This window comes from Pteropus medius, unplaced genomic scaffold (genome assembly GCF_902729225.1).
Source record: "Pteropus medius unplaced genomic scaffold, Ma_sr-lr_union100, whole genome shotgun sequence".
NCBI classification, from domain to species: Eukaryota; Metazoa; Chordata; class Mammalia; order Chiroptera; family Pteropodidae; genus Pteropus; species Pteropus medius.
In genome coordinates this window covers 162972-177889 of record NW_024341344.1, presented here as the reverse complement: position 1 = coordinate 177889, position 14918 = coordinate 162972, and the positions used below count along the sequence as shown (strand labels likewise).

Genomic DNA, 14918 nt, shown 5'->3' with positions numbered 1-14918 from the left:
AGGCTACCCTAATGGGACCATCTCCTCCACATAGGCTGGACATAGACCAGGAATCCAGGCCAATGGGCCAGGTTTTCAGGGTCTCACACCAAAGCTGTCCTATCCTCAAGCCCTGAGAGATCTCCACCTGCCTCCTCCTGCACTCCTCCCCGCCCCAGGGCTGTAAATGGATGCAAAGGCAGGGCTTTCTGCTCTGTTCATTGAGCTCAGAATCTGACTGCTTACTTTTAGCCCAATTGATGCCATCCCTGGTTACTAAAACCTAATCAATTAAGAATTCTCTAACTGGTCTGAACAAGATGAGGGAAGCTGAGATTGCTCAAGTTCAAAGCAGAGCTGGCTGAGACCCTATCAGGGATCCTATAGAGATCTAAAATTATTACATAATTAGACTATTCAACCTATAATGTTCTTCCAAGATCTGAAACTCAGTGAATACTAGTTTTGTCAGATCAGTTTGAAGATTTTAGTAAATGAAAAGGCAGGTTACTTTCTCTTTCTCCCACTGAGTGTCTTTCATCGTTTTATGTGATGTCCTCTCTATCTCTGGCTCATTATTACTTTGCTCTCTTCCTTTTAATTGGCTCTCCTATTTGGGTAGATTTTTGTTCAGAAAAATATTTATCTCCTATTTTCCTCGATAATTGCTCTTACTCTTTTATGGCCTCATAATCTTGGGTGTGAAAGACTTTCTCAGTTGATTCCCTCCTTAGCATGGATACAATACTTTAGAATCTCTTGAAGAACCTTATATCATGCCTATTCCACCTACAGTATGTCATTGATGGTGCCAGACATTCTTAGGGATAAGTAAAGTTGTAATTAGTTTGCACAGTTGTCAGGTAGGAGTTTGAGTACAAGTTCTGAAACTTATTGTGTGACTCTGGGTAATTTACTTAACCTTTCTCAGCTTCAATGTCCTCATCTGTAAAATGGTTGCAACTTCATAGTTTTGCATTGCTAACCAAACAGGATCATGTATATAAAGAATTTAACAAAATGTGCTGAGCAAAGTGATACTGGCTTTAGTTAAAGTAGAAGTTATTCTTGGATATCATAAAAAGCTTCATATCTAAGGTAGCACTTAAACGTGTTCCTAAAGGATGGGTGTGTTTTGAATACAGTAAGTTGGAGAAAAGTGTATTCAAGAAAAAGAGAACAGAATAACTAAAGTGTCAATGACAAGATACTATAGGCCTGTTTCAGAGTGTCCAGTGGGACTAAAAATGTCTCACAAATGATGTTGAGAAGTTAGCTTAGGTTAAGCCTTCTTTGTAGACAGCAGTTTGAATACCTTGCTTTTGACTTGATCCTTTTGGCAATAGGAGATAGGACACAGTAAAACTCTGAGCATCTGGGAAATGATTTAGAAAGATTAATCTAGCAGCAGAAAAGATGGTAGATCTAAATAGGGAGAAGACAGAATGAAGGAGATTGGTAAGAAATCTATTGCCATCATGCTAAAGAAAGGCAAAAAGACCTGAACATGGATAGTGGTATTGAAAATTGAAGGAATTATTAACATAAGGTATTTTGGCAATGCAAAATTTACATAATTCAGCACTGAATTAGAAGTGGAGTAAGACTTGAGAGATAGGGAAGAACTTATATTGGGAGGATATTACTTTAGGATAGAAATTTATATTTTTCCATGTTCTCAGGGAAGAAATACTTTTCCTAGTTAAAATTTGGTGGAAACCAAATTTAGTTGGAAAGAAGCTAGATCCCAGAGAAGAGAACAAATTGTAAAGAAGTAGGAAAGTTAGTCAGGTGACAGAAAGGGCCTGGGTCAGGGGGAAAAGGACATGTACTCTAGGATCCTTTTTACTATAAGCTAGAAGTAATCTTCCCATTGCACTAAAGTTGTTTGAGCAATTTTTTTTTCCAAAATCTATTCAGTAAATCTAGCATAATATTCCCTAAATGCACAGTGAGCAATGGTGGATAAAGATGTTCCAAGAATTGCATAGTAATACTAAGAGGTGCATCTAAATTCCAAAATCAGTAGTCTTAAGTGTGAAAGGGTATAAAAATCACTTGGAAAAACTTTTCAGAATAGATGTTTCTAGGGGCCATCTCTATAGATCTTGACACAATTCATCAGGCAGAAATAGTTTACAAAATTTCCCTAGGTAACCAAATTTCCTCCCTTGATTAAGAACATGACAATGTGCTTAAAAAGAACAAATCATTCTTTCAGTTACATGCACACATGCACACACGGAAACACGGGTTCCTTTGATGTGAACATGACTATATATGCCCAACTTATGGTCTTGGAAAGAGCCAATTAAGACCAGAGGCTCTGGATTTAAAGTCTAGTTTTATCATTTTTTAGATGTGTGATCTATGACAAGTTTCTTAACATTTCTATACCTCTATTTTCTCAGTTGCAAATGGAATAACAAAATCTATTTTACAGGGCTTTTTAGTGAAGATTAATATAAAGTCTTTAGATCGCAGCCTGCCATACATGAAGTACTCAATATAACTATCAATTATTATTTAGAATTTCTAGACAGTATTACTTTTGGCCTTCTTATTTGTTACCTACTTGATGTTTGTGGACACCAACATCAGCAGTGTCTAGCATCTTATATTTCATAATAAAACTAGACAAAGAAGAGTAATGTGCTGTTACCTGGCACCATGTTTGACTGAAGAAGGTAGAAATATGGACCTAGATCCAGAGACTTGAGAGGATTTAGTACTGGGAAATGGGCCGAGCTATAGGAAACAAGAATCAGATGAATTCCAGGCAAATGTTTGGCATCAGACAGGTCCATAAAAAAGTAAAAAGGAGTGTTTCGTTAGGAGTAGAAGAGTTTTGGAGACCCAACCAAGCAGTAGGAATCGTGAAAGAAAATCAGAGATATAACCATATGGCTGAGGCTCAGAGGCAGTCTCCAATCTATAGGTTGTATTTGTAAGAATAAATCAGGGATCCCAATTTAAAGTAAGTGAAAAGAAGATCAAGAAAAGGTGAATATCAATTAGGAGATACTCAACCATGAAATAAAGAGAGAAATTTGATACAAGTTCTGTTATAGTATTATAAGTTAAATAGTCCCCAAGTAAATTATATATGCTGATTTCCATATTATCGTTTTTTGCTTGAGTGCATAGATGGCCAGAATCTGATTTCAGAAGGAACTATATATATATATATCTGACAGTGCCATCTTCTTATGGCATTTCTTTTGATTCTTCAGATAAGTATTTTCTCTAGTCTCTATATTACCTAATCCCTCTTATAAGATGCTTCTAATGATCCCTTGTCTTAAAAGAGCATTTCTTGATCCATCGTATGTCTAATAATCTGATTTAGGCCTTGCAGATACTTGGCAGGTGTTGGGGAGAGAATGAAACGATGCTCACTTATGCCTTTAATTATTACAAGCCACATTTTTTAGATTCTCCATACTTAATAAGTGTGATAGTAAATGATATTGATTTCTGTTGGACTATCGGACTTTGCTTTTTTTCAACTGTAACTATTTTTGGTAACTCATAATCACATAGTTTAGACATTTATGGACATGTTTTTCAAATACTTTTTAAAAATTTTATTTCATTAGCTTCTAATATACAGTACATTGATTAGACATTTATATAGCTTATAAAATGATCCCCCTAATTGCTCTTTCTCTTTTTCTGGCTCTCTACATAGCCAATAACATTAATGCTAACTTCATTCCCTATGCTGTGCTCCCCATCCCCGTGACCATCTACTAGTTGTACTAAGTACAACTACTAATTGTACTTTGACCCTTCACCCCATTGTTGTATTCCATAGTATCCAACTGTTTAAGCAAAAATCAGTAAAAACATTTATACATTATCAGCAACAAAGATAGCTTTGTAGTTTTAACCAAAATTATTTTAAATGATTTTATGACAAGAGAGGACAAATTTCTATATAGAGGATGAGAATGAGATTTAAAGTTGTAATCGAGTGGTAATATACATGGATGGAGACTGTTCATGCAGGATACTAGAAGTTTCACACAAGCCAAATAAATGACCTAAGATTCCTCACCAGCAAATGGCACTATCAACTTTTACAAGTAAGGACAGAATGTTAACATTTGAACCTGATCGAACCAAAACTGGCCAAAAATTCTTTGCAGATTACATGACCTATTCTTGCTTTTTTTTCTTAATTCTTAATTTTATAACAATTCTACTGACTCTTACACCAATAGAAGATGGAATTAAATCAAAACAAATATTATTTTTATAATATTAAAATTTAAGAGGTAATTTGTGGACATGGAGGACAAAAGCTGAAATTTTGCCATTCTGAAAGCAATAGCATTATTTTAGTGGGGCAGTATGAAAAGGACAGATTAAAAAGAAAATAAATGCTATGCTGGTCTTTTCTGTGTGGTTTCATTTTACAGACTAAAATATTGGGGTTCCTCAGACTCAAATATCTTCATTTTCAAATGTAAGAATTTAGATACATCACAAAACTTAAAGGAAATCATTTGTAAATCATCTTAGATTTTATTTATTTATTCTAACATGGCCCTGTTTTTTTACAATGTAATTAGCTGTTAATATTTAGATGACAGAAAATTTTTCAGAAATATAGAAGCCCAACTAAGTCAGTAACATTTTACTTCATATTGCCCTATTAAAAACACTTAATTTTTTAAAAAATAAAATACTTTATATTTTAATTAGAACAAAACAATAATAAAGATATGTAGAACCCTCCCAAAAATTTAAAAAATATATCCTCTCTTCCAACTCTGTTAACAGCATATCTCCCAAGCTTGAGATTTTTTTTAGGTTCTGCAGTAAATGTAATAAACACAAACACACACATAGAGTACTATCTACCCCTTCTCTTTTTTGCCAGTCTCCTTCATCCCCCAATATTTTCTTTCACACCAAGATATTATACAATCTAAGAAAAACTGCTTATTAGGTGCCAAAGTAGGAACTGGTGAAGCCAACATAGTCATAGCCAGCAAGGTGGCTTCGGCCTCGTGGGTCCACATATTGCTGCATATGTGAGGCACAGAATGACACTTGATCTGGGGTTAGCGCCTGAAATATAAAAAGAAAGAGATACAGTAATAAGAATTCAAAATAGCTGGTTCTTTGGGCCTTCCAATATGCTGTAAACCCAGGGAATGGAAGAACTTTAGAAGAAAAAGCCAGTTCTGCTCATATCACATACTTATCTCATAAATCCATAATTTTTTTAAAATAAAATTTATTGGAGTGACACCAGTTAACAAAATTATATAGATTTCAAGTATACAGTTCAAGAATACATCATATGTATATTGCATTGTGTATTCACCACCCAGAGTTAAGTTTTCTTTTGTCATTACATATTTGACACCCTTTACTCTTCAAATATGACTGACTGATCTCTTCAGCTCAGTTCTTACCTGAAGAATCCCATTCCAATTAGACTCTGTAGTCTATTTATTTTATACCATAAATTTGGATTATTTAATAAGTGAGATAATAAATTTCCTTGAAAACTGAGTTTCAGGTTTGGGATTCACCCTGATAATTGTTAGAGCTTGATTGTAGGTTTTAATCACAAAGTGAAATTATGATAAAAGCAAGTGATATCTAGAGTGAGATAATATCTGAGGAGAAAAAAGAAGTGCAGGGAGGGTAGTTGTCTATAGTAGGCAAGAAGGCCTGAGATGAGCAAAATCTAGATTATGATGAGAGCATAATGAGAGTAGATGCAATTGGAATCTGACCTGCTTCATGTCCTCTTTGGTAATATAGGCCTTGCCCTCTGCCAGGGCTTGGAAAGCATTCTCTATTTCATCACTGGATTTGATGTTCTCTGACTCCTTGTCAATTAGGAATGAGGTATAGTCTTCCAATGAGACATAGCCCTTTCTGTAAGAGAAATAGATCAGGCATTGTGCCTGTTAAACACAGAGAAGAAGGCAGGCCCCTTTCTTATCCTACTGTCTCAGAGACAGAGGAAAGCCAGGTTTTCCAAGTGCCTCTTCCAAATCAGCAATCTGAGACTATGTTCTCTATTTGACCCAACTCTTCATTCCCTTGTAGCCAAATAAACAGTTTTCAAAGTTCCAGACTCTGTTTCTGTGTGGGTCTTTCAGCCTGATACATTATATAGAATTTGAGAATTTCCCATCAGCACTAATATCTAGGTACCTCGAACTCTTCAAGTTAAGTTAAATACCTCTATTTTGTGTCTTCTCTAGTCTTAATTTTAGAAATAATTAGTCCCTAACAACAATGTGATCCCTCTATGACTCTGTTCCACTCTCCCAAGCATAAAATAACCCCACCCCATGAGTTATTAATCCTCTTCTTAGGGACTTACACATATGAACAAACTCTTATCTTTGGTTCTATTCTAAGAATTAGCTGGAATTTCTATGTGAAACATAAACCACAAATTTACCAAATTGCAGAATTTGTGCCTGAGTTGGAGTTAGTGCCACAAACTTCTGAGATAATCCTAAAAGAACACCAAAAGCAAGCTACCCAATTCATTTATAGTAGTCTGTATCTTTCTTTTCTCAAGGAGTTAATTTCATGTCTTATGAATCATTTTACTTTCTGTGTTTTTCAGTCCAAGCCCTATTCCCTACTACAGTCTGGCCCTTAGTCTTCGTCCTACCTTCCTGGGTCAACAGCATCCAGAAATTTCTCAAACTTGGGCTCAGGTTCCCCCTCCTCCACCATGGGCAAGTAGTAATTGAGTCCTCTCAAACAGGACCGAAAATCTTTGTGACTCAAGCGCCCTGTCAAATTCTCATCAAAGTGTCTAAAAAATAAAAACATTTATAAACTTTAATAGAGAACCAGATTATAACAGAAAAGAACAGTTCTTATTGCATCAGTTGGGGCTTTATTAACATTGAGTGGAGAGCTTGTCTGTGTTTCTATACATTTTTTTAACCTAATGAATGGAGAAAAAAGCATATTTTTCTAAAGTCCAGAGGCCTCAGACATATTTTTCTAAAGTCCAGAGATCTCAGACATATAAGCTACAACTTGAAGCTAAATAACATAACTAGATCTTCATTTAAGATTCTACCAAGCCACACTGAAGATAAAAATGTTATCTGGAGATTCATTGTGAAAGGACTGAAAAACAGAGAGCTAATCAACCACAAAGTTATACTCACTTATAGGTAGTGCTAAACTCCTTTAGTGTCTCTTCACTCACACCTATGGTGTCTCTGAAAGGAAAAACATTAATTAAGCCTTTAATATAACAGAGAAAAGGAGAAGACATGCCACATGAAATAGATAGGCACTTTATTGAGCATTATGCTAATTGTGTTATTTAGTTTAGAGGTCTACAAACCATGCTTCATGGGCCGAATCCAGTGTGTCACTTGCCTTTGCACAATTCATGAGCTAATAATGTGTTTTACATTTTTATATGGATGAAATAATCAAAAGAAAAATAATTCAACATAAAAATTAAATAAAATTCAAATTTAAATGCCCATAAATAAAATTTTATTGGAATGTGTCCCTGCTCATTCATTTATGGTTATCAGTAGCTTCTTTCTCTCTGCAGCAGCAGAATTGAGGAGTTATAACAGAGACTATATATATCACACAATCTAAAATATTTATTATTGGAGTCCTTACAGAAAAGGTTTGCCAATCTCTCATCTATATAATAACACAGTCCAAAAGCTATGGAAATCTAAATCTTCTTTAATACAATTAATTTCTTTAGGAAAATGAATTCTGCTTTTCTGTTATATATCTTGAATATTTCTTACATTCTAGAGGACATTTTACTAAAAGGAATGCTTTCTGAAGAGATTACATAAGATGGTGAAGAGGCTGAGAATTGGGTGATGAGTAGATTCAGGGTGATGAGAGTACTGTGTTCTATTTCATAATAGAATAAAGTGACATAGCCATTCCATGAGACAGTAAACAGAAAGACTGTTGTTTCTGAAGATGGTGAGTATACTATCTCTGAAGCAGCTCTTTTATCTATCACCCCCAACTCTAGCCCTTGGAGTTAAGTTTCTAATACCTAATACCACCCACACCCTGTCCAAGCTCTGGATATAGGTTCTCAGTACTTGGCTTGTATCTGTTGTTCCAGGTTGTGTTGCATTCGCATCCCCAGCTGGTAGAGCTGGTCCCACTGCTGGGCTAGCCCAATGGTGCTGTATTTAATGTCCAGGATCAGAGCCTCTTCTAAGTTGTCTCCCAGGTCCTCGATCTTGGTCAGCTGACGCTTCATCACCTGGATCTCCTTCTGTTTTCTCTGAAAAAAGAAGAAGAAGAAGAAGAAGAAGAAGAAGAAGAAGAAGAAGAAGGAGGAGGAGGAGGAGGAGGAGGAGGAGGGAGGAGGAGGAGGAGGAGGAGGAGGAGGAGGAGGAGGAGAAGAAGAAGAAGAAGAAGAAGAAGAAGAAGAAGAAGAAGAAGAAGAAGAAGAAGAAAGAAGAAGAAGAAGAAGAAGAAGAAGAAGAAGAGACAGTTATACAAGGCATCAGCTCCAAACTTAGGGATGGGAGTGAATATAAAATAAGAAACTAATGAGTTTTGGTTTCCCCTAATTGCTCCTTTTCAGTTATTTTCAGGGATATTCCTGTCATCCCTGAGAAATGAACAACTCAGCAAGATTATTTCATTTTTATATTTCTCACTTATAAAGTGGTAGAAAGTTTGAGTGATATGACCTATGTCATTCTGGTAATCTGTAATATATAAATTAAAGAGTTAGTAATTATATATTACAAATAGAAAAGGGCAGAATTCCCAGATTCATGAATAGTCAACTCCCAGTGATTTTCATCCTGAATTATCTGCACTATTGATTGTGATTAAACATTCAGGTCTATGTAAGCTCCACGGTATTCACTCTTAGTCCTCTTTCACTAGCTTGAGAAGATTTTCACAGAATAGTCCTGTCATTTGGGCAAATTATATGCCAAATTTCTGCATCTAGGTCATGTTTTCTCCACTGGGTAATATTTTTTCCCTAAAGAGAAGAATAATGAATTGGTTCTGATGATGGGAGTTGGCAAAAAAAAAAAAAAAAAAAAAGATATTACAATTCCTTTCAGCCCTACAAAAATCAATCCTACCTGACAACATCTTATTCTTTAGTATTTTTCTCTCATTAAGAAGAAATTAAGTTTAATTGATTATTTTTTTTCTCCAGGGGTCAATAATTAAAATAAGGGTAAGAAACACCACCCTGGGCCATAGCTTCTTCACTCAATTGTTAAGAGATTATCTAGACTCAATTGTATTATCAAATAATTGTTACTATCAAATAATAACAAAGTTTGTCAATGTTCTAGGTTGTAGGATAGGAGTTTTTGCATTTTTTCTCTTACTTAATCAATATAATAACTCTAAAATGAAGGTATTATTAACTCCATTGTATAGATAGAGAAATTGAATTTTAGAGATTTAAGTAATCTGATTTCTATGAAGTTGTGGACAATGGTTAGAATGCAAATTTTTGGCAGGGTTGGCACCAGAGCCTTAGGCACTTGACTTTAAGGCTAGGGAATTTATCTAAAACTATTTCTTTACAAGTTTCCTTTAAGCATTTTTTTTCTCGCCTTCCTTGTACTTCTAGGTATATCTTTAGCTAATGAATAAACATTACTTACTTTATTTGCTTCCAACTGGGATTCCAGAGTTCCTGTTTCTTTGAGTAAAGATCTAGTTAAAAAACAGAGGAAAACATTACTTATAATATCAAAGGTCAATATTTTACACAGACAAACTCAAAGCCCATACTATTGCTACTTCTTCCAAGTTATACGACTTCTCTATAATACATTTTCATGACTCAAAATTTTCATGATCTAAACCTTTTGTCTAAAGACATTCTTGCCAAATTCTTCTCTGCCTATGAGAAGGCCTCCAGACCTCTCTTCTAGTTCTTATTTTCAAACATACCTTTAACTTAATGTAGACAAGACATCTAGTGGGGCGTGGAGCCAGAACAGCATATATTAGGCTTCTCCTTCTCACTTTACATTTTTATTTAAGCACCATCGGATTGAGATGGGTTGAAGATGCCTCAGTGCTAAGGCCTCTTTAGCTAAGTATTCCAGAATGTTATAACTAAACAAACACAATAGCATAAAATACTGACCCATCCAGAAAATAAGCCCTGTACATGGAGGTCCGGAACAGGAATCAGAAAAGGAAAAAGAGAAATTATATGTTAACATGGATTACTTTAATGATCTTTTTTCTTCAGATTTATGAAACATTTTAAATCGTTTGTAGCTAAAAACATATAAACACGTTCCACCCTTTGTTCCCAAAGTCTCTTCCATACTGAGAAGCTAGGAGTCTTTCATGCAGCTCCTTCCTACAGGATGAAGAGCGCAGTGTCAGGTGATATGCTTAGTTTTGGCATATGCTGCTGGGGAGAAGTACCAAAACAAGAGGCAGAGGAGAATGAGCTATATTTCTTCTGCCTTTTGTCAAATGTATTTCAGCCGTGATTCGGGATTTTTTTGTTGTTGTTGTTGTTAATTGTCTGATTTACCCCTGTTAGTGATGTGTAGAAACAGTATATATCATGGGTATCACCTAAACTACCACTCTAATTCTCAAAAGTCCACAATTCTGACTCATCTACTGGATACAGTCTACCAAGTTAGGCCATTTATTCTAACATATTATACCTTCTAAATTTCCTTTTCCAGGTTATTTTCCCCAGAAGATGTGACACTGATTCTCATCACAGCTTTAGCAGTCAGGCAACATAAGAACTTCATATTTGGTGTTCACAATATGCTCTGCTCTGCTTGTGTCAATAAATACAAATGTGACCTTGAGCAAGTCAATTTATCTACTGAACTTCCTTTTACACTTGAAGACATAGGTAATAAGATACACTCTGTACACTCTGTACACTCTGTACACTTTTCCAGGTTGCCCTAAAAGTTAAGTGAGGTAATATATATAGAAATTCTTTGTAAAATGTAATGTGGTATGGAAACATAAGGCTCTATTGTTATTTTTGGACCATAATTATAGGCAACAGGAAAAAAAGTGAGAGTATCAAGAAGAGAATACTGAAGGTTACACAATGGGCAGCAGTATGAAATTTCATTACTCAATTTTGCAAGGATTGATTCAGAAAGCATTCAATTGCAAGTATAAAGCACAAATAAAATATGGTGATTTTAGGACAGCATAAATGCTGTAGGAGTTCCTCATCCTCCCCTCATATATATACATCATCCTTATATAAAATGGAGTGTGCGGCACAGAGATGATAAGTTTTGAGGTAGCAGAGCACACCTGGTCTCCAAGATCCATTGAAAGAAGGCACTGGCATTCTGTTCAAACTCCTGGCACATTTCAAAGTTCTTAAGCTGTCTTGACTCTTCCTTTTGCAGCTCCTGCTCCCGTTCCTAAAACCCCAAATCACAGATAGTGCAGTGCACATTGAACACTTCTCTTTGCAGCAAAATAACTGGTTTCCAGGCTCAGCTGCATATCTTAACTTTCCCAAATCTAGCCTGTCTTTCAGAGGCATATACCTGTGTGCTCATATTTCTTCCAGCTCACCTTTTCTCATCTCCAAAAGGTGAATAAAGTTCATGTCACTTCCCATAAGTACTTGCAGATGTCTCAAAGACCAAGCCCAGTAACAAGTAATTAAGTAATAAAGGCAAATACTTCCCCTTCTCAATTTTTTTTCTAAGTGAAATTTTATTTAAAAGCAGCCTTGAAGGGAAAGGTAGTAATAAGAGTTGCCAACTAAAATGGTGATTTTATGGTGAAATTTTAGTCTTTAAAACTTTTAAGTACTTCCCATAGCTTTATATAACGAACATAATTGTAGACAAAAATTAAATACAAACATATTTAAAAGACAATTTAGAGGAGTGTATAAAATAGAGAATGCCTTGGCTAGGGAAATATATAGGCTGTAAAGATATATATAGGCCTCATGAATTTTTTATAACCCATTTTTATAGCCACTCCTGGAATTTATGTTTGCTTTTCTAAATCATTGCTCAACACTCAGAAGGATGAAACTATCCAAACTATGGGGCATAGTGCTATATTTATAATGAAATAATTCAAAATTTTTCTTAGACTTCCAGTTTATGACTGCTTTTCTGATTAATGATTTTTTTTTCTCAAAAGTTCCCTAACTTGGATAGTGATCTAAATGATTATGACCACTGTAGCCAAGGTAAATCTCTGCTGTGCCTCAAGCTACCTTGATGAGGTCAGTTAGGTGCTTCCAGATTCTTTCTAGCACCTCCATTGTTAACCAAGTATAAGGACTGGAGGACACATTTAAGGTCTTAATCTGCTGGTTTAGCTCTCGCAAAAAGTTTAAGTCTTCTTGGGCCCTGGCCAAGGAGGCCAAGAAGGCCTCATGTTCCTTCTGCAGCTGGCGAATCTCATTCAGAGAGACACAGTGCACAGGCTCTGACAAGTCCTCCTCAGTATTTTCACACCAGTGGTTGAAAGCTGAAGCTTTGTGTGCGAATTCCATGAATAGTTCCTCAGCCTACAGAGAAAGAAAAAGATACCTTCATCTTTCCCAATTAGAAGAGAAGAAGAAAATACTGAAGAAAAGAGACAAGAAGACAGAGGATAAAAATAATAACCGTCTTTAAATATTTTTAGGGTCAACACTCTAATAGAGCAGAACTAAAACCTATGAGAACAATATGATTCAGTAGATGGATATGTAAGTTCAAGTATTAGCCCTGATCCCAGCATTTTCTCTTTGGGTGCAACTGGTAAGTTTTCCATCATCTATAAATGAGAAGATAGAATGAATTCTAGAGTTATTTTAGCTCTAAGATTCCAAGAAAGACGAAAGTTGTTTTCAATGATAAGATTTCATGATTTCTTATACTGAAGTTCATGTTTCAATTTTACTTGGCATATAGTAAACATGTAAGAATAGGTGTTAAATAAATGAATAAATAAATGGTTAAATGAACAAATCATTTGTTAGATGGGCAAATCTATCCCATCCTCCTCTTTCTTCTGTACTTCTGTGGACCACACCTCTCTGATGTCTGTCTATACTGAGTTATTTTCCTACCTTTCTTCTAAAACTTGTTTAGGGCTCTTGCCTGAAGCCACTGCTTAAAATATTTCCTACTCTCCAAACTGTATTTTACTTCTGCAATACTCTCTAGAGTTATCCATATATTCTGAATGACTCTAGATTTTTGAATGACAGAAATAACGTGGATTGTTCCAAACAGTAGGTAATCAAAAATATTTTTTAGATTTTAAATGTATCATAGATTTTGGGTCAGTTGACTATATTCCCAAGGAGATTTATCTTACACAAATGTTTGTTCATCCCCAAACATAAGGGTTAGAGAGGAAATAACTTGTCCAGTGGAAGGAAGATTGCAACATTGTTCATTATTACATTTTCCCTGTACTCATTCCAGCAATATACATGGTAAAATAGGTCAACATAGAGAAAATGAATATGAACTCTATAAAGGAAGAACATGGAAACCATAAAGTACTTCATATCATTTTCATAATACTAAGGATCAACTAAATTTTTTACAAAGATTTTATAAACAGAAAGTAATATAATACAATCAGAATGTGAAGTGTTTTTATACATATATTTTTTATGTACTTTTAAAGTTATCCATTGATGGATTCAATTCTTCACCTAAAATTAGATCTCATGTCCTACAATAGTGTAGAAATTAACTAAGGGTCCAAACTAACTGACTTTTATTTATATGATTGTTTTCCAATTCCCTAACTCTCTATTTTAACTTGTTGTCAGGTAAAATACTTGTTACTATATAGGAATCCTCAATAACTTCACTGACCATGCTGACTTCCTTTCATCATTGATTTTTTTTTTTATGATTAACATATAATACTTTAGCAGCCACCACTAGAAAAAAAAACATTTTAATCACATATATTCATACACAAAGCAGCGGTCCAAATTGCATTTTCAGATCCATTGTTTTTTTTAATAGTAATAATACAGAACAGCAGGAGATGGTGGTAAATTTCATAAATAGAGGAATCAAGGTTTGAAGATATTAAATGATAAATATAAAGTCTCTAGGTTAGGGAAGATGAGAACACAGTTTTACTTGTTTAGTTGTCCTTTTATTCGAGTCAGAGAAAAGCACAAGGATGACCTTTTCTCCCGTCTGTTTTAGGTCTTCCATACAGTAAAATCTTCTACCCTTTTGTTTCACATATCTGTTACATTACATGTGCTTGGCTTTCATATCAAGTCAACTGGATAATTGACAAATCAGTCTAAAAAATGTACTATCAGTCTAAAAAATTGAATAACTTCTTACTCAATAAGAATGTCTTCCTGATCCTTCTCAAAGTACTCAAATGTGTATAGATTATCCAAAGAGGGTTTAGTTAATATACAGATAATCAAGTCCTTATCATGGTTCATCAATTTTTTTTTTAAATTTACCTTCTGTAAAGGTAGCCGTTTCTCTAGTAATTTGTCTTTGTGGGCTGCAGAGGCTTCCAGAAGCTGATCCCAATGCCTCAGCAGGGCAGCATAGCGCTCCTCAATGGCTTTGCTTTGGCTGTGCTGAGAAGCTACCAGTTGGTCCTTTAGATTAGTTATCTTTGACAGTCTCTCTTGCTGGAAACTATGCAGACTGACATCCAGCGTGTCCTGAGAAAGGCCCATAGAGAAGCAATAAATAGAGAAATAATATGTATCCAAGAGATTATTCATACCTGGCTTCCACCAGATTTTTATCAGAGGTAAGATAAGTGCTAGGAAAGAGAACGATGACAAAAGAAAAAGAAATATGGCTTAGAGATGAAGTGAACATTCAGGGTTAGAATCATGGTTAAGTTCCAGTGGACATATGTTTTATAATTAGATTTTAGGTTAGGTGGATTATTAATATTAAGGAAATGTTAGAACATAATGTGATATTTCAAATTTC

General features: G+C 35.0%; 1 protein-coding gene across 1 annotated transcript in view; it reads right to left on the bottom strand.

The window, feature by feature from the left end:
• Window positions 1–3568: 3568 nt before the first annotated feature.
• Window positions 3569–14918, bottom strand: part of SPTA1 (spectrin alpha, erythrocytic 1) — an 80934-nt gene continuing 69584 nt past the window's right edge. The window contains exons 42-51 of the mRNA XM_039850443.1: window positions 14429–14638; window positions 12203–12499; window positions 11272–11384; window positions 10109–10126; window positions 9618–9669; window positions 8070–8257; window positions 7146–7199; window positions 6635–6781; window positions 5736–5880; window positions 3569–5058 (exon numbers count right to left, since the gene is read on the bottom strand). Of these exons, the coding sequence (XP_039706377.1) occupies window positions 4933–5058; window positions 5736–5880; window positions 6635–6781; window positions 7146–7199; window positions 8070–8257; window positions 9618–9669; window positions 10109–10126; window positions 11272–11384; window positions 12203–12499; window positions 14429–14638 (1350 nt within the window). The 3' untranslated portion in view covers window positions 3569–4932. The remainder of the gene's footprint in view (window positions 5059–5735; window positions 5881–6634; window positions 6782–7145; window positions 7200–8069; window positions 8258–9617; window positions 9670–10108; window positions 10127–11271; window positions 11385–12202; window positions 12500–14428; window positions 14639–14918) is intronic.